Source organism: Coregonus clupeaformis, chromosome 5 (assembly GCF_020615455.1).
Source record: "Coregonus clupeaformis isolate EN_2021a chromosome 5, ASM2061545v1, whole genome shotgun sequence".
NCBI lineage: Eukaryota > Metazoa > Chordata > Actinopteri > Salmoniformes > Salmonidae > Coregonus > Coregonus clupeaformis.
In genome coordinates, this window is record NC_059196.1 from 31,285,504 (window position 1) to 31,305,750 (window position 20,247).

A 20,247-nucleotide genomic window follows, 5' to 3' on the forward strand; every position below is an offset into this window, starting at 1 on the left:
TGAGTCAATAGATAATCTAATCCCTATAGGATATTGATAATCTATCTGGATGTATAGAGGCTACTGCCTAATCTCAAGATATCAAGATTGGATTAGAAAGTAGTGCTTGGTAGTTCAGTGGAGAAATAACCCCCCCCACCTCTCTACCCAGCCGCCGCAGTCCTCCTATAATAAACAGTATATATAATAATATATGCCATTTTTACGTACAGGTGGTCCCGGGAATCAAATTCACTATCCTGACGTTGCAAGCGCCATGCTCTACCAACTGAGCTCCCACTTTATCCTCCTGTCTCCACCCTTTCCTCCTCCTACTTCCTACCCCTCCTCCGTCCTGCACCCTTTGAGCTGACCCCAACCTGGTCCTGGTGTGGTGGATTGGCCTGGGGAACAATGGCCCCACCAGCCCATGTGGAGACAGACAGAAAGTGTAACCACGGTGATAGAGCTGGGGTAGATCTTTAAATTCACATCATGTAGTGAAAACCCTTTCAGATAATCCATGTAGTACAGGAGGAGACACGGAGAGAGGGGAACAGAAAGGAAAAGCTTTGCATGACAAGTTAGTGTCTATTAGAGTCTGTGTGTGACCATTACGTTAATCACTAGTGTGTGTGTGTGTGTGTGTGTGTGTGTGTGTGTGTGTGTGTGTGTGTGTGTGTGTGTGTGTGTGTGTGTGTATGTGTGTGAGTGTGTGCTCATTTAGTGGGCCGGCTTTACTGACGTCTTTATGGAAGGCCATCACCATGGCAACAGCAAGCAATGAGTGTCTAATAAAAGGCTGCTCTCCTCTCTGGCTGTCGTTCTCTTTCTCCTATCTGCCTTTCTCTTTCTCTGTTTCACTTCCTTTCTCTTCTTCTGTCTGTCTTGCCAACCTACGTAGCACAGCATGCTCAACATCAGCAGAGGGAGATAGATAGAACAGCAAAAGCGAGGCAGAAGAAAAGGACAGGAATATGACTAGCTCTAACATCTCACTCCGCCATCGAGTGGAGCCCTCTGTGAATGCAGCCTGCTGTGTCATCCATCATCCATCTGTGTGGGGGACATCTTTGATCTGTCAAAGAAGAGGATCTTTGATTTACCAGAGTTGGATATCTTTGTGACCTGTTGTGGAAAAATCTATTTTGAAATCTACTAGAAAAGGATGTCTTTGTACAGTGGGGGATCTCTCCTCACTGTGTATTTCTAAGGAGGATAGGAGAGCGTGTGTCCTTTGTGTTGGCCAAGGCAAGGCTCTCGGAATACTGTTATGGTTAATAGGATACTGTGGCTGCACATGTTACATTGCATCAACCCATAGAAAATACTTGATTCAGGGATGGCCCACTCACTATTGAATCGTTGACTATGCTGACTGCTTTGGTGAACACAAAAAAATAATCGCATGACAAGTATGATATGATATTGAGCTATAAATGCATTCAACTCAACTTTTCATCTGCTAATAATGCGTAGGACACCACCCCGTCTTGACGGAACACAACAGAAGAACAACAAGCAACAGGTTGAGGAAGAGGAGGAGGAAAAAGAGACAGAACAAGAAGAGGAAGAGAAGGGAGAAGAAGAGGGTCATCATGATTTGGCTAAATCCTCTCTATGCCCGTCCTGTAGGCGTGGTTTTGACGTTGCTCTTCTCCTACCATGCTCCCATACCCTGTGTGGGCGCTGTGTAGGGGGTGGAGAGGGGACAGGGCGATGTGTACTGGATGATGAAGGGGACGGTGTGTGCCATGCTTCCCGTGGTGGCACCCGTTCTGCCCACCACCGCTCTAACAGTGCCCCTGTGTGTGCCGTGCTGTGCCCTTGCTGTCGCCACCCTGTGGAGCTGCCATGCTGGGAGTGGGCTTCTGCTACCTACTGCCTGCCCCTCGACCCCACCCTGACCCCTGGGTGGACAGCCAGTAGAGCTGGGGACCAGGCAGAAGGAGGGACGAAGGCCTTCTCACAGGTAACCAAGCTTGTTATTTTCTTTTCAGGTAGGAAGCTAGGCTTATTTCAACTTTGTTTTAGACATGTGAGAGGCACACAAGTCTTATGGATGCGCAATCTTCTCCCATTGCCTTATTCAATCTTTGGATGGATACAGGTCACACCCTCCAAGTGACCCAGTGACTTAACCCTCCCTAACACACCTTCCCATTCCTTCCCACCCCACCCCCACTAATCCCACCTGCAGGGGAATCCATTGGGCAGGGACACAGGGGGTGTCACGGACCAGAGCACTGCTGCATATGGTGAGTGAAATGGCACCTTGGCAGTTAGTCTAGGTTAGACACATTATGTGAGCTCCAGGTTTAAACTGGGAGACATGCCAGGCAGTTGTTATTGCTGTTGCTGTTACTCTTCACAGTGTTGGGTCTCTGGTTCCTCTGAATACTGGCAGGCATCATGGGAAAGTGAGAATGAAATGGGTTAAGGAGAATCTGGCAGGCTTGCTTCCCTACATGCTTTACTGGTGAGTTCTGTGGCTCTGGCCTCGCAATCTGCTTCGAGACACGGCAGAGGCCGGCGATTGTGATAGGGAGTTCGATGGTGAGGCATATATCTGTACCAGGGGCAAAGACTTTGTGTTTCCTGGGGCAAAAGTTCAGGATATCACCAGGTTGATGGTTCATGTGGGGTCAAATTACATTATGAAGGGCAGCTCAGAACAGCTGAAGATGGATTTCAAAGAACTGATTGGGTCTCTACTTGACACCAACAAACGCCCCATAATATCTGGCCCTCTGCCCTCCCTAAATCGTGGCATTGAACAGTTCAGCAGACTTTCAGCCTTCCATAACTGGCTACGAGACTATTGCAGCTCTGTGGGTGTAACATTTATTGACAATTTTGATACCTTCTGGAAACAAAGCTCGTATTATAAGGAGGATGGGATCCACACAAATCATTTGGGTTGCTGGATCCTTTCACAGCATTATAAGGCTGCGTTGAGACAATGACTTATCAATGACCCAAGTCCAGCTCATTTAATCCCTACCATTGTGTTGCTGAGTTGTCATAATGATTCAGTAAATGTATATTATCCTAGGGGCATTGGAAGACACAATGTAAATAACCTAATTTATGTCCTTTTTATAATAATATAATATGCCATTTAGCAGACGCTTTTATCCAAAGCGACTTACAGTCATGTGTGCATACATTTTTACATATGGGTGGTCCCGGCGATCGAACCCATTACCCTGGCATTACAAGCGCCATGCTCTACCAATTGAGCTACTGCTGATCCTACAGCTATTGGATGCAGTACTCATATGCCTATGAACCAGAGTAATACTGTTAGCACTGAGGTGGTGTGCCCTAGTGGGAAGTCCACTTTGTGCAGCTCACCCTGCACTAATAAAAATAACCTGAGTATGTCTACCTCTGCTAAGCTTCCCAGTAAAGGAAGAAAAATAATCAAGCATCCCAGAAAAGTGTTAAAAATAGCCCACGTTAACATATGTAGCTTAAGAAACAAGGTTCATGAAATCAATAATTTGCTAGTAACAGAAGACGTTCATATTCTGACAATCTCTGAAACTCACTTAGATAATACATTTGATGATACAGTGGTAGCAATACAAGGTTATAACATTTACAGAAAAGACAAAAATGCCAACGAGGGCGGTGTTGCGGTCTATATTCAGAACCACATTCCTGTAAAGCTTAGAGAGGATCTCATGTTAAATACTGTTGAAGTAATATGGCTACAGGTTCACATGCCTAAAGCCCATTCTGGTGGGCAGCTGCTATAGACCACCAAGCGCTGACCGTCAGTATCTGGATAACGTGTGAAATGCTTGATAATATATGTGATATCAATAGAGAGGCATACTTTCTGGGTGATTTAAATATTGACTGGCTTTCATCAGGCTGCCCACTCAAGAGAAAGCTTCAAACTGTAACTAGTGCCTGCAACCTGGTTCAGGTTATCAATCAACCTACCAGGGTAGTTACAAACAGTACAGGAATGAAATCATCAACATGTATTGATCATATCTTTACTAATGCTGCAGAAATTTACTTGAAAGCAGGATCCAAATCCATTGGATGTAGTGATCACAATTTAGTAGCCATATCTAGGAAAATCAAAGTTCCAAAGGCTGGGCCTAATATTGTGTATAAGAGGTCATACAATATGTTTTATAGTGATTCCTATGTTGTTGATGTGAATAATATTTGTTGGTCTGTGGTGTGTAATGACGAGCAACCAGACGCTGCACTTCACACATTTATGAAATTGCTTATCCCAGTTACTAATAAGCATGCACCCATTAAGAAAATGACTGTAAAAACTGTTAAATCCCCATGGATTGAAAAAGGAATTGAAAAATGGTATGGTTGAGAGGGATGAGGCAAAAGAGATGGCAAATAGGTCTGGCTGAACAACCAATTGGCAAACGTACTGCAAATTGAGAAATAATGTGACTAAACTGAATAAAAAGAAGAAGAAACTACACTATGAAACAAAGATAAATGACATAAAGAATGATAGTAAAAACCTTTGGAGCACCTTAAATGAAATTTTGGGCAAAAAGGCAAACTCCGCTCCATCATTCATTGAATCAGATGGCTCATTCATCACAAAACCCACTGATATTGCCAACTACTTTAATGATTTTTTCATTGGCAAGATTAGCAAATTTAGGCATGACATGCCAGCAACAAACGCTGACACTACACATCCAAGTATATCTGACCAAATTATGAAAGACAAACATTGTAGTTTTGAGGTGAAAAAAGTATTATTGTCGAACAACAATGACAAGCCACCGAGGTCTGACAACTTGGATGGAAAATTACTGAGGATAATAGTGGATGATATTGCCACTCCTATTTGCCACATCTTCAATTTAAGCCTACTAGAAAGTGTGCCCTCAGGCCTGGAGGTAAGCAAAAGTCATTCCGCTACCTAAGAATACTAAAACCCCCTTAACTGGCTCAAATAGCCGACCAATCAGCCTGTTACCAACCCTTAGTCAACTTTTGAAAATAATTGTGTTTGACCATATAAAATGCTATTTTACAGTAAACAAATTGACAACAGACTTTCAGCACACTTATATGGAAGGACATTCAACAAGCATAGCACTGACACAAATGACTGATGATAAAAATATTGTGGGGGCTGTTTTGTTAGACTTCAGTGCGGCTTTTGACATGATCGATCATAGCCTGTTGCTGGAAAAATGTATGTGTTATGGCTTTACACCCCCTGCTATATTGTGGATAACGAGTTACCTGTCTAACAGAACACAGAGGGTGTTCTTTAATGGAAGCCTCTCCAACAAAATCCAGGTAGAATCAGGAATTCCCCAAGCCAGCTGTCTAGGCCCCTTACTTTTTTATATCTTTACTAATGACATGCCACTGGCTTTGAGTAAAGCCATTGTGTCTATGTATGCGGATGACTCAACACTATACACGTCAGCTACCACAGCGACTGAAATGACAGCAACACTTAACAAAGAGCTGCAGTTAGTTTCAGAATGGGTGGCAAGGAATAAGTTAGTCCTAAATATTTCAAAACCTCAAAGCATTGTATTTGGGACAAATCATTTACTAAATCCTAAACCTCAACTAAATCTTCTAATGAATAATGTGGAAATTGAGCAAGTTGAGGAGGCTAAATTGCTTGGAGTAACCCTGGATTGTAAACTGTCATGGTCAAAACGTATTGATACAACAGTAGGATGGGGAGAAGTCTGTCTATAATAAAGCGTTGCTCTTCATTCATAACAGCACTATCAACAAGGCAGGTCCTACAGGCCCTAGTTTTGTCGCACCTGGACTACTGTTCAGTCGTGTGGTCAGGTGCCACAAAGAGGGACTTAGGAAAATTGCAATTGGCTCAGAACAGAGCAGCACGGCTGGCCCTTGGATGTACACAGAGAGCTAACATTAATCTCTCCTGGCTCAAAGTGGAGGAGAGATTTACTTCATCACTACTTGTATTTGTGAGAGGTATTGACATGATGAATGCACCGAGCTGTCTGTTTGAACTACTGGCGCACAGCTCGGCCACCCATGCATACCCCACAAGACATGCCACCAGAGGTCTCTTCAGAGTCCTCAGTTCAAGAACAGACTATGGGAGGCGCACAGTACTACTACTACTCTATTCCACATCAAGTAACTGATGCAAGCAGTAAAATTTGATTTAAAAAACGGATAAAAATACACTTTATGGAACAGAGGGGATTGTGAAGCAACACAAACACACGATAACATAAGCACTATACACACATTGATTTTGTGTTATAGATATGTGGTAGTAGAGTAGAGGCCTGAGGGCACACACTTAATATCTTGTGAAATCTGTTATGAATGTATTGTAATGTTTTAAAAATGTATAACTGCCTTAATTTTGCTGGACCCCAGGAAGAGTAGCTGCTGCCTTGGATGCAGGCTCACCACTGGAGGGTGCTATAGACCTACGAGAGGAGGAGATGGAACAGTCTGTCTCAGGTCAATTAGTCCAATGCAATACTCTTTATCCAAGGATGTCTTGATATACTGTGTAGAAGAAGAGTAAAAATACACATTTTATTAATTGCAATGCTCCTGATTAGAGGAAATCAGGTTTCACCTTCTCTTTTTTCTTCATCTCTCCCTTCCCAGGTCTGACATTCACCCTGGACCCCTCTGCTGCTGCTCCATCCCTCCATCTCTCCACCTCCTCTCTCACTGTGACCTTCCACGGACCAAGCCCTCCGCCACTACCCTCTCGCCACCATAGCAACAGGGTCACGGGGGTCAGTAACAAGCACTGGATCCCAGGAGTCTGCCCCCCAGCCACTCCCTCAGGTGTGTGGGGACGTGGTCATCGTCAGGGGTCAGTTCTACTGGGAGGTGGATGTCTGCAACAGCACCCTCTACAGGATAGGTGAGGAAGTGCACCCTAATCCACCTGGCCGTTATTTACTGGTGGTGGCAGAACAAGTACAAATCCCTGCTTTGATAATAATACTCTTAGTCTCTGGCATGCTGATAAATTCCTACTGACCGACATAAATATGAATTTCCATGGGCTATATTTCTTACACAATCATGTGGCGGTTGTAGCCTACAAATACATACAGGCAGTCTTGTGCAAATGCTCCAGCACAATATTGTCTCTAGTGCATACAGGACACAGGCTGTCTGTCCTACAGAAAGTTCATTCACATCCTTTAACTCTGCTCTGTGGTGCCACCCAGTGGTGAACAGGATGTCAGCAGGGATATCCCAGCACTTGGCTGAACCACTAACAATTTAATTGTTTCTTTAACTATTTCTTTTTGGCTTACAAGGCATATTGACATCTGCTCTCTGTAAACAACAGAAAACTCTAATAATTTGGCCCAGCAACAAGCCATAAACAATCTGTTGATTTGCATTAAATATGACAGAAATGTGCAGCTTCATCATTAACTGTAGAGAGTCAGGCCAAATACGTATTAGTGGTTGTTGACCATGATGACTGGCACTGTCGACAGAGCTGTACTTAGGGAATAGGGATACTAAGCGAGGCAATATGGGATGGGAACAGCATTGATATTTCACATATTATTGCTGACTCGTGCCTATCCCACATCAAAAAATATTACAGTTTACTATAGAATACTACAGTACTTATATAGAATTCTGTAGTAAACTGTACTATACTGTAGAATACTATACTACACACTGTAGAATACCTCTATCATGTGTAGTACTTACTATAGAATGGTGTAGTATACTGTAAAATACTATAGTAAATACTACAGTATACTACAGACCACAAACACTACAGTAAACTCTACAGTAAATACTACAGTAATGTCCGCAAAAACACTACTGTCTGCAAAAACACTGCAGTAATTACTATAGTGTATATACTACAGTATTTCATTTGCATATACCCTGCCCAGTCTGTTCCTACTCCAATCAACATGTTTTTATTCAGGCAAAATGAGGCAACAAATATCTAGCGTTGTTGAGTGCAGAAACAGTCATGTATGCCCCAGGAACCTATTTCATGATGACATTGCAAAGTATATTGGCACGATATTTGAAGACATAATTTCCCATGATGTCTGTTTTGTGACACAGAAAGCAACCACCTTTCCTATTTTCCATACAGGAGTGAGCTCATTGGACGATGCTTGCGGCTGGTGGCTGGAAAGGCGGGGCTTGTCCTTCTCCACTATGTATGATAGCCGTCGGGAGCCCTTACGTGCCGTGCCCCCCCAGATCAAGACCCTAGGGCTGTTTCTCAACATGGGTGGAGGGGCGCTGAGCTTCTCAACCCTCTGACCCAGGAACACCTGGCCACCCTGCCCACTCGCTTCAGCCATGCTGGGGTACGTCCCGCTCTGGGGCTGGGCCAGGGCAGGCTGAGACTTCACTGTGGCCTTCCCCCTCCGCCCCACGTCTTCCTCAGCCCAACGTCTGTCTATAGAGGGCCTACTGGAGCTGGTGAGGGTCGCTGGCGCAGAGACGTGCCCTTCCGGTCTGTACGGACGGTCATCCAGAGGTTTGAGGAGCTGGCGGAGTCAGATTCTGAATCAGGGCTGGTATCCAGTTTTGGGTCGTCCTGCTCCACTCTGGCCGAACCAGGCCCAGGACTCAGCTTCAGCCTCAGCCCAGGAGCAGCTCTCCATCCTGGGCAAGAGGGGAAGGAGGCTGGGGCAGAGTGACATGTGGAGGACAGAGTATAGTACATTGTACAATGAGGGGCCTCTACCCTGCTGGTGATAGGGGCAAACTGCTACCACATCAAGCTGTCACATCGTCATATTGCAAATAGGTTGTCATAAGGTTGGTCATGACAGTATGTGACAAATTTGGGATAAACTTGTGAGATGGAAGGGCCATTCTTCTGCTATATGATGGGAGAAAACTGAATAACACCACAAACCCTTTGGGATGAGTTGATCTTTGGATGACCATTTCCATGGTTAATTTCCCATCTCTGAAGAACTCTCTGTGACTTTCTCATCAGTGTGGCCCTGTAATTGACTTTCTCCCCAGGACGCTGGGCTTCCTCTCAGCTACACAACAAGTCAGCTCTCTATTGACTACATGCCAAGCCAGATGTAATGCTTTTTCAAAACTCTGCACATTTACATTTTGGCACTGTAGCCATGTTAGTGTTCAGTTGACCTGGTGTGCTTCTTTTTACCAATAATTCCATAGCAGTGACAGCAGCTGCTAGTGATTCAGCTGCAGGGGGAGGTTGAAACAAACGCTGAAATTATTATGCACATAAATGTTTAACACATATCATGTGTACACGGACGGTGTTTCATTTATAATTGAGTGTCTGCCCCAGTCCTCTCAGCAAGCCTCTAGTCCAGACATAGGCATGCAAATATTTGTTAAACTTAAGACACAGGCTCTAACCTCTCACTCAGCGAGTCTGTGAGCTATTTGAAGTCCTCCGGATGTAATAGTTGTCTTAGTTACAATATTGTGAAACTGTTGTACATCAAATGTAACCCTCAATAGAGAATAATGCATTCTCTTGTTGGAAAATGTAGCAACATACTGTAATTCAATAGAGAATAATGTATATGTAATTAAATATGTGTCACTATACAAAGCAGTGACGACAAGAAATTGGTAGAGATACAGTGCAGGTTTTGAATAATGCCAAATCAAATAGTCCATATATCTCAATCAATTCATCCTTCTAGGGGTATCAACAACACACAAGTAATATGAGTTGGCGGTTTACTCGTTTGAAGTCAGCTCTTTATTGACTACATGCCAAGCCAGATGTAATGCTATTATTCCAAGACATTACTACATTCCACAACAGAAGTTTGTTCCTGAAATCTGACATCCCCAGCCACAAATGGCAAACATGTTCAACCAACACTCTAACATGAACAGCAGGTGTACCAATCAAGCTTATTTGTTTTCACAACAGAGAGGGAAATCAGTCATAACAAACAACTCAGTCATCCACCAAGCCTGATTGAAGGTTAAATACCTCTATAGCAAACTGTATCCTTTTAGAATATCCAATCACATATCAAAATGTACCTTGTCGTAGAATGTGAAGATAGTGTTGAACTGCTCAGAGGTCAGCTTGATACCCTGTAAAACACATTTTGAAATAAAAACATATTGTAACAGAGCAGGATCATGTTACTGAGTTAGATAGCAAATTAATGATTGTGTTCTGAAATATCTAATTATCATGTTGCTGGTATGTTATTAGCCCAAATTACTGTGAAAACGAAATTTGTTTGGAGGGATTATCAGTTCCTCTTGCACCCTCCTCACCTGGAATTTCAGTAAGAAATTTTCCTGAACTGGGAGAAGCCTTAAAAGAGAAGAACAGAGAACATAAAATTATTTCCATGAAAAAACTTGTTAGGAGTGTTGGATGCTGAAGGCACACATGAAATATAAACATTTCTTCTCAGTTGCTGACAGTCACCTCGCCATTTCGGACAGGCCCAGCTTCCCATCTCCGTTTAGATCAAACATCTTGAGCTACAGAAAGAGAAAGAGAAAGAGAAAGAGAAAGAGAAAGAGAAAGAGAAAGAGAAAGAGAGAGAGAGAGAGAGAGAGAGAGAGAGAGAGAGAGAGAGAGAGAGAGAGAGACATTAAAGCAAGGGGCCTTCACCAGTTGTGACAGCAAGTTTGGCTCATCACACATGTATTATTTTTATTTACCATGCAACACTGTCAGTCTGTTGTACATGAAAGTTGCTAGTCAACTCTAAGACTGAACAATAAAGATGGGTTCTCTCCCCAGAGTAATTCAGGTCAAGCTTTAGGCCTTGAGGTTGAAACAGATGTTTGCACATCTGCTGTAGGAACACACAACCCATAGGACATTGTGAGTCCCACTCCCAACCACTCAACCACATGGCAGCCACCAGCATGACAGGACAAAAGATACATACAGTACACTCTTAGAAAAAAGGGTTCCAAAAGGGTACTTCGGCTGTCCCCATAGGATAACCCTTTTTGGTTCCAGGTAGAACCCTTTTTGGCTCCACATAGAACCCTTTTGGGTTCCACGTAGAACCCTTTTGGGTTGCATGTAGAACCCTCTGTGGTGCAGGATGTTGGTTACTTCTCAGATAAGTATGTGAGGAAGGGCTTGGGCACAATACAGGAAGGGATTAATTTAGACTGAAAAGACTCACTATTGTCTGTGTGTACTCGTGAAGCTTCTGGTCATCGTAGTGTCTGTTAGCTTTCTTCAGCAGGTCTGAGAGGAATCCCTGTGGAGTGGAGAAATGTGAATAAACTATAATCGACTAATAGGTGAAAACCAATCCTATGACCTTAGCGAGCCTGGCTTGTCTATACTTTAGCCCAGAGGCCCCAGTTATTGGTTTCCTTCAGTCATGTAAGTATTGGCTTCCATAGAGTTGGAAGTATCACATACATTCTCAGATCCTTTATTGACAGAAAGGGTCATTCTATCTATCACTACCAGCTTGTGTTACAGTAAGACCCTGCAGATAAGAGCAGAAAATGCTTTAGAAATGAATTAGAGTTTCAGACAATAGCATAATGGGTGGTATTACAAGTCATGATTTGTATAGTGTCCTCGTCTGACAGCCGTTAAGAGAGGAATTTGCATTGTCCCCATTTGCCTCACTGCATCAACACAACAACTATGGCCTCCCGAGTGGCGCAGCGGTCTAAGGCACTGCATCTCCCTACAGACCCCGGTTCGATCCCAGGCTGTGTCGCAGCCGGCCGCAACCGGGAGACCAATGAGGCGGCGCACAATTGGCCCAGCGTCATCCGGGTTAGGGGAAGGTTTGGCCAGCTGGGATGTCCTTTTCCCATTGCGCTCTAGTGACTCCTTGTGGTGGGCCGGGCACATGCACGCTGACTCGTGTAGCCAGTTGTACAGTGTTTCCTCTGACACATTGGTGTGGCTGGCTTCCAGGTTAAGCAAGCAGTGTGTCAAGAAGCAGTGCGGCTTGGCAGGGTCGTGTTTCGGAGGACACATGGCTCTCGACCTTCGCCTCTCCTGAATCCGTTGCAGCAATGGGACAAGAATGTAACTACCAATTGGGGAGAAAAAGGGCTAAAAAAATAAATACACAAAAGGACACCTGCAAGTTATTGGGTGTTGGTTTCTAAAGCTTCATTTACATTGTAAAGCATAATAATGCATCTCCTTGTCATCTTATAGTTTCATATGTCAAACAGTTTTGTCTTCTGTATATAAAGTGTAATATTGTGTAATATTGGGATGCAAACAAAAAATTGAATACATTTCAACTCTGTATCTTACATGGTACAGGTGTCTTATTTTTTTTAAGCCCATAACCATGTGTGTGAGGTGTATATTTTGGTTTCAAAGTAGATTTGTTTAAGACTACCAAGAAACACTCTGTGACCCTGATATAGCCCACTGTAGTAAAACGTTAACAAGTGAGAAACCATACCTTCAGTTCATTAGCTTCAATGTACCCACTGCGATCTGTATCGTATCGTCGCCATGCCTATATATGCAAATACAAAGTCACACTCATTAGAAAAAGAAAAAAAAATGATCTCTGTCCCTCCACTCACACTGGATTGTATTAATTGGATTGCATGTGACATGCATTAATTACTCTCTGGAGGGACAGAGATCATTTTTAAAAGAAGAGGAAGAGCACAAAAAAATAATTTCCAATTTATGTGGCTGGTAATTGTTAGCTTTTTCTTCCTGTAATCACACTAGGGTTTTCATTATACTTTCCAGATTTTCAATTCCGTTCTCCCACACATTGTGAGAGGGCAAGGAGGTAGAAATGTATTTTAATTAATGTTTTAATCTAGCAGCTGTCCCTGTTTCCAGAAAGGGCTCTTATCAAAGATATATGCCCTCCCTCTCCAGGTCTGTGGAGAATTACAGAAGCACATCTATAATATATGACTCTGAAAATAGAAGTTTGTACTTCCTCATTCAAACCTTTTAAAAGCCTTCCTACCACACCTGGTGATTAAAAATATTAATTTTCTCTTTCTCATTTCATTTTTCCTGCCCTTGACATAATAGGTGTGCATTGGGTGACTGGATGGTCCCTCCTGTTATTACTGATAATCAAACTCTCTCCATTCACACTGTATGAGGACTAATCTGACAGAGCTGTCAAGTGTCTCTGAAATTTTGTCTGCTCTATGAGTGAGTGATTGTGGCTTTCCCCTTGGCAGAGGACACATATGACAGAGAAAAATAACCTTAGAGTATGATACGTTTTTGCAGTGCAATTGCAGTGCAATTCAGTAATATGATTTGGGCCAGGCAAGGAATCCAACATTTGGATTGTTATTGGTTCTAATTGCTGTGTCTAATTGTTGTTTTTCATTCTGCCTTGTTACAGTAGCTCTGTCTTTCCAATCCCACCAACACACATAAACAGCCTGTACCAGTCTTCACATTCTTAATACTCAAACCATCTATTTTCACCACTTACCGCCATGAATTCAGAACTGGATCCCACAAACTCTCTGAAGCAAAGCAGGAAGTTTTCCTCTGTGGGCAAAATCTGAGCCAGCTGGAGAAAGAAAGAAAGAAAGATTCATGAGGGGGAAAAAATAGAAAACTTTTGTTTCTCTGTGTTTGATAGTGTGAAAAATACTGTGTTAGATGATAGAATCTTATATTTTAGACAAAGATTACTTGAATGAAGCATTGATCATTGAGTCATCAACAGTTTCAGAACACATCTACCGTAATAGTGTCTGATTATTTCTGCATTGATATGCAAACTATCTGAGATCATTAGGAATATTCCTCACTAGTATATTCAAATCCTTAATCACCTGAAATAAGACATGGAAAAATGTCAGCTCACCTCTGACATCTCAATTCTCCCATCTGCGTTCTTGTCAAACTTTTGCATAAACTCCTTCATCTTCTCTTTGAAAGTGGAGTTTGATGGGTCCTATAACACATACACAAATACACGCAAATACAGTTTGTCATGACATAAACATCAGTAAAGATCAGTTGTTTTTTAATGCAAACCATCCTCTCATGTTATAGGGCTGTGGTCACTCACATTGTTGTGACAGAGGTAGTTTTAGATGTTAGTGCTTGCTACACTGGGCAGACAAAGAGATTGTCTCTCTTAAACAGACAACCCTCTTCTCCCCAGCTAACATGCTTACTGATGCTCTCTGATTCCTTTGTTGTACACACACAAGATGTGGTGACAGGAAAATGATTGTACTGACTCCTCCCAAGAAAAATTATATTTTCTATCTGTGGGAGAACTCTCTGGAGAACTTTGTTTTGATGTTGCTTGAATAATTAATTAGCACTTGGTTGGACAAATCAGTCACATTTTAATTACTGCTAGTAGTCATAGACCAGGGTTTCCCAAACTCGGTCCTCTGGACCCCAAGGGGTGCACGTTTTGGTTTTTCCCCTAGCACTACACAGCTGATTCCAATAATCAACTAATCATCAAGCTTTGATTATTTGTAGTGCTAGACAAAAACCAAAACATGCACCCCTTGGTGTCCCGGGGACAAAGTTAGGGAAACTCTGTCCTAGACGGACTGGACAGCTTACAGACATCAGTTCATATCTCTAGGGCTTGTTACAGAACTCAATTAACCACCTACCAGAATAGACCACAACCTTGATTAGTGAGGAGATGCCAACATGTGACTGTTGGATTTAAAGAACAAACAAAATACTACCTTTACTATTGTCAGTAAAAGTTGGTGGTAGAATTCCTTTGTGCCATTGCTTGTTATCCTGGTACAGGAAACTCACATGACACTAATTACTATGTCAAATATGTTTTTGCATGAGGTTGTGGTCCTTTGGTTTCACCTAATAAAACCCCAAACATAGTTAACTTACTGTTGTAATTAAAGACCAGAGCCATGACACTTCCCTTCACTCAATTAAATCAAACCAGCATTACAGTATATCTGCTGTAGCATACTGTATAATAGCCCTAGAGAAATGTTGTTACAAAATGGTTTTGGATGAAGTACTGTAAAAAAGAAAATCCACATAGACCCATCAGAGACAGAATAGGCCTAAAATCCCAAAAGTTCCTTGCCCTCTATGTAGCCATTGCCTGCAACAGAAAAAAACTGTGATTTGACCAATCAGCCCAAGACTGTATCTAACATACAGGTAGACTGTGAAGCATCAAATATCACCATGTTATATACAGTATAGCACCACTGTGAAATGTGCATAAATGTGATTTGTGAGAAATGAGATTGTACATACTCTTACATTTGATAGCAAATTAGGCCAATACTTCCCTGTTTTACAGCAGTTTCTTCAAGTGTATCTTGCTTGCTGGCTGATTGGATGGCTGGCTCAATGACTGCCATTATAACTTCATTAAATCCCTTGAAGGGGTCTCCCAGTCTTGAAATGCACCACTACTCTCTCTCTCTCTCTGCCTCTAAGTCTTTTAAGTCCAGTTATTTGAAAAGACAATGGAAAAACCTCTGCCTGGCATGACACTAAGAAATCGATACAGTAATCTCAACTTCAAACTTCAAATAAATGAGGGTTTCCCATCTGTGCCTAGTTGCACCATTGCCAGGACTATTTGGATGTCTATAAATAATGGTTAAGGAAATGATAGAGCTTTAAAAACAGCAACACTAGTGAGATGGTTATTATAGTGGCTTTTGACAAATACCAACTATGCCTTTCCTATCAGCGTCACGATTTAAATGTCTTACAAATGCCTGTGTATTAATTTGCCTGTGGAACCTAGTGACATTTGCAAGTGGCTGAGTACCGAAGTCTCTGGGGAAGCAGTCAGTATGATATTTACCAGAAGAACAAGTATATGTCATTACAAAGGACATTTGCATTTTGTGACGGCCCTGAATTTGTCTGAAACGTCTCAGTGCTTCTCCTCCCGATGGGATTACACAGAAAACATGACTTACTCCATATAGAACGGATTTAATCCTACCAATATCATCATGAATATGAAATCATGAAAAACTTTATATAGCTGTGTTAGTAAATAACTTAGGCACCAACAAGCTGGAGGTGAGCATGTATATTGCAGAGAATGCTGTGTATGGTAATGTGACATATACAGTACACTAGCCCAGAGTATGTAATGCAATGTCCCATTATTTTTCAATGATCTACTCATTTACTTTTGGGGTCTATTTCATTGGAGAATTTCCATCCACAATGAATGAATCCTGAATGTTTATCTAAACAATTGTGGCAATAGAATGTGGCCAACTGTATTGGTTTAGGTCCCCATTTTGTGGTCACAGTCATGTCCAACATTATCTGATATTAGCTTCCTATTTATTCTTAAAAGTAAAGGTATCCCTTAGAATGTAACAACTTAATAGTAGCACTTTACTGTCATGCAATCAGAATGCATTATTCGACTTGTTTTAGTTTGACCCCTATGTCTCATTATGATCTTATCCTATCATCAGCCATTTTTAGTCGTTTTTTGACATATAGAATTATATGCTATGAGTTTACAAGTACTAGGCTAATATCAATAACAAATGCTGAGAAACATTGGGAATCATTATGGTGTTATGTGTTTCAAGTGCCAATAAATTTGATGAACTGTTCAAAAATACCAGCTGATTATCTAATCCCCACAAGACCGGTGGATTCCGATTTAGAAGCCATGCAAGAGCTACAAGATAATACATTATAAGGGGACTACTCTATCATGCCAAGTCTTACAATTATAACTGCATCATAATGCACATCTGAAATGTCAATATCAGACACACATTCGTCAGGTATATACAGTAACTCTGTGTGTTCTCTATAGCAAAAATATTCATTAAAATTTTTGTGCGCCTAATCATTTCAGCACCATGGACAACAGCAAAATCGGTATCCCAAGATCTGATTCTCTGACCTAGCCTGTTAGGCCTATTTGCACGAGAGCAGAAATGCACTGAGTATGCCTACTCTATCCGTATGTCATGTTGTCTTTGCAGCAAATGCTCAAGCCAGAGAGACAGTGCAGTATATGCCCTATAGGGTGGACCCACAGCACCAATCCCTGTTTGCGCTCAGAGAACATAAACACCCAGAGGGGATAGTCATCAATGGCCATTCAATTTGGCTAATTGAAATCCAAACAAACTTTTTTTTTTTTTTTTAAACAATTTTAATAAGTAAGTACCTGATTAGGGTTGTTCAGGATATATCCAATCTATACATATTCGGAAATCCTAGACAGGGTTACAGCATTCTGAGCAATACACAACTTGCACCTTAAAATGTGTTGCAAAAATGCATTTTCTACCCTTTCTGTCTGTAGAAGGTGAAAATGTGTCTGTGTAAAAACCTAGCCTCTTGTTGCACTATGTCCATTCAGTGGAGTTTTAGTATTTACTGATGTATGCTTGTAACAAGACGTAAAAAGTCCAATAAACCTTTATTGGTCGCATACACATATTTAGCAGATGTAATTGCAGGTTCAGTGAAATGCTTGTTTCTATCTCCAACAGTGAAGTAATACCTAACCATACACAAAAATAAAGGAATTAAGAAATATCAGGGAGAGTAATGTCGGAGTCTGGAATATAATATATGGTGGTGTGTATAGACAGTATATGAATCGAAAAGGTGTACAGCAGTAGCTGTATAGGATGAACCATGACTAGAATACAGTATATACATATGAAGTGGGTAAAACACTATGTAAACATTTATTAAGGTGACCAGTGTTCAATGACTGTCAGCGTTTCCCAAACTCAGTCCTCAGGACCCCAAGGGCTGTACGTTTTGGTTTTTGCCCTAACTCTACACACTGATTCAAATTATCAAAGCTTGATTTGAATCCGCTGTGTAGTGTTAGGGCAAAAACTGAAACGTGCACCCCTTGGGGTCCTGAGGACTGAGTTTGGGAAACCCTGGACTATGTACATAGGGCAGCATTTAAAATAAAGAGAACTTTAAAAAAACAAGACTGATGAAGGTAGAAAACACGAAAGCAGTCAACTTGCCAAGTACACTACATTCATAGATTGTTGACATTATGTAACCACTGGGAATTCATCCACCAGCAGTCACATGTCGGCTAGATCTTAAAAATAGATCTCTTTCCATCACACCTGAGGGGAATTGCATTTGAGAATCCAGACTATGTAAGCCTAGTGTAGACATTTGAAACATCCTCTGTCTGGGTATGGGAAAGCGCATCAGTCATAATTTAAGACCCTTTTCCATTTATTTTCCTGGAATGTGGAACAGGCTATTTCTCCTAGTGGACATGTATTAAATTTTACTGTCCTATCTATCTGGCAACCCAAGATGCATAACAAAATGCAGTGTCAGTTAAATTATTAGATGAATTGGACCCTTGACCCTTATGCTTCACAACATCATCTCAAATGGCATACAATGTAGTGTTCCAATCCCAGGTCAAATGTGAACACTAGTGTTGAAAATGTATGTCCTCAAACCAAGTTGCCACTTGTTTTCTTATTTTTTTCTTCCCTACTCCGCATAATCATATTGCAGCCATAGTGGTAGGCCTATATAGTTCCATTCCCTCAGCACTTGAGAGGTGCAGCTGTTGCCAGTTAATTGCCGCGAGCCAGGGACCCATGATAATGGTTTTATTTTGTGGCTAACAAGGCACAAATACCTGAAGCTGGTGTGATGGAGCAGTGGAGGAAAATGGAAACTAAGTAGTTGTTATTTGGAGGCTCCGTTTGATTCGCTGGTCTTGATGTAGCGTCTAATGAGGCTGTGCGTCACTTGTTATTGTTCTGTAATGTCGGAGGTTATGCTTGGGGGGGGTTGTCAAGCTATGCAGCTCTCAATAGTAGTATTCTCGTAATCCTGAATCAGATGAAAATTACTCATTTCTTTTCTCCCGATTTAGGACAATACGTAATGGGTTTTGTTTTACTGTTAATGTTAACATATTATTAACAAGCCCAGTATTTTCCTTTTCTTTTGTATTAGTCTTCTGTAGGTCCCATGGTTCCAGGGAATCCACGTAGGGACTACTACACAGGGATCAGAGTAAGTTAATGTCCTCCACAAAATGTCCCTGTAAAATCAAATACCCCAACTTCCTTTTTCACAGGTTTCTGCACATGAAATGAGCCCCACCCAGCCCTTGAAACATAGATGGAACATAGTGTGTAGTCAAGGTCTTAGTCCTGGTTTCAGGGTTAACACTCAGATCTTGTTGCTTCCCTCATGCAGGTTTGTGCCAGACATTGAGTGTGTTTATCAAGTTTTGTGAGAACACAAGCAATACCAATATATTTTAACTATTACTGTTGTTTCCGGGATCATAAAATAAATTGGGCACTTGTCTGAGCAAATGGCAAGCTGCCTTCTTGGGGCCTGGTTGTCTGATATCTAAACAGATTAACATTGTGGTGAATGAGATTCTCCTCCATCATTGTAAAGCCCTGCCGCCACATCCCTGACTGAATTAACAACAGAACAGGCTGCTTTTATTTGTTGCAGTTTTTTGTTATTTTCCGCACCCCCACTCCATTTCAACACTATTTATTTTGGAATGACCTCAGCCTTCAGAGCGGATTTGTATCAAAATCATCAGAGCAGCGTGAAGGCACAGCGGGTTGCAGCTCACTATGCGTCTGAGTGCTTCGCTGTCTCTCTCTCTCTCTCACACGAATAGCTAGAAGAAATGCTAATGGTGGTAAGAATTCCAGTCTGGATCCAACTACAGTGTGGACGGAGGACAAAAAGGGGACTCAACACCCTGTGACTGCACCCTGTTTTTCTCCCATTCCCCAAAGCACGGCTGCCTGTGGTAACTCACTAAGCAGTCTGCAGCGTCCGCCAGCTGAACAGAATCCCCAAATCAGGCAGGACTGGTGTCACAAAGGCCCCCCTGAGGGCCGTAAGTGCATCACTGCTCGGATTTGTGTCCTCTACGGCTCCACAAAAGAGCATAAAGGAACACAATTTGAGATTTTTTTTCGACTCCCCCAGCCCAGACCCCATCCCCTGCCTGCCTGGCTGACTGTATTGGGATGCTTGGCTGAACCTGAAAGCCCAGGGGTCAGCTCTTTAACCTTGTCCTATGGTGATTACTGAAAATAACAAGGTCGTCTCAATCGTGGTGTCTTTGGTCGGCCCGTTGTAAGGTTGCTAGTTACATTGTGAAACTCTATTCACACACCAACCAAAAATATTCATAAACCTCCCTCCCCCCACCCATTCTTTGGGGGCTGCCGTGACCAATTGGACAATGCCAGCAGCTGCAGCTGTCCTCTGTACACTGCTCTATTAGCTACCAGTGTTGGCTCATTTTTTTGCTACCTTGTCAGTTTTTGTTACACTGCTACACA

General features: G+C 42.1%; 1 protein-coding gene across 1 annotated transcript in view; it reads right to left on the minus strand.

Annotated features, from left to right (window-relative positions):
• LOC121556703 (calretinin-like) overlaps nucleotides 1-20,247 on the minus strand; it is a 40,669-nt gene that overhangs the window by 15,312 nt on the left and 5,110 nt on the right. Inside the window, exons 5-11 of the mRNA XM_045211555.1 lie at nucleotides 13,779-13,868; nucleotides 13,398-13,478; nucleotides 12,381-12,437; nucleotides 11,118-11,195; nucleotides 10,400-10,455; nucleotides 10,243-10,282; nucleotides 10,000-10,053 (exon numbers count right to left, since the gene is read on the minus strand). Of these exons, the coding sequence (XP_045067490.1) occupies nucleotides 10,000-10,053; nucleotides 10,243-10,282; nucleotides 10,400-10,455; nucleotides 11,118-11,195; nucleotides 12,381-12,437; nucleotides 13,398-13,478; nucleotides 13,779-13,868 (456 nt within the window). The remainder of the gene's footprint in view (nucleotides 1-9,999; nucleotides 10,054-10,242; nucleotides 10,283-10,399; nucleotides 10,456-11,117; nucleotides 11,196-12,380; nucleotides 12,438-13,397; nucleotides 13,479-13,778; nucleotides 13,869-20,247) is intronic.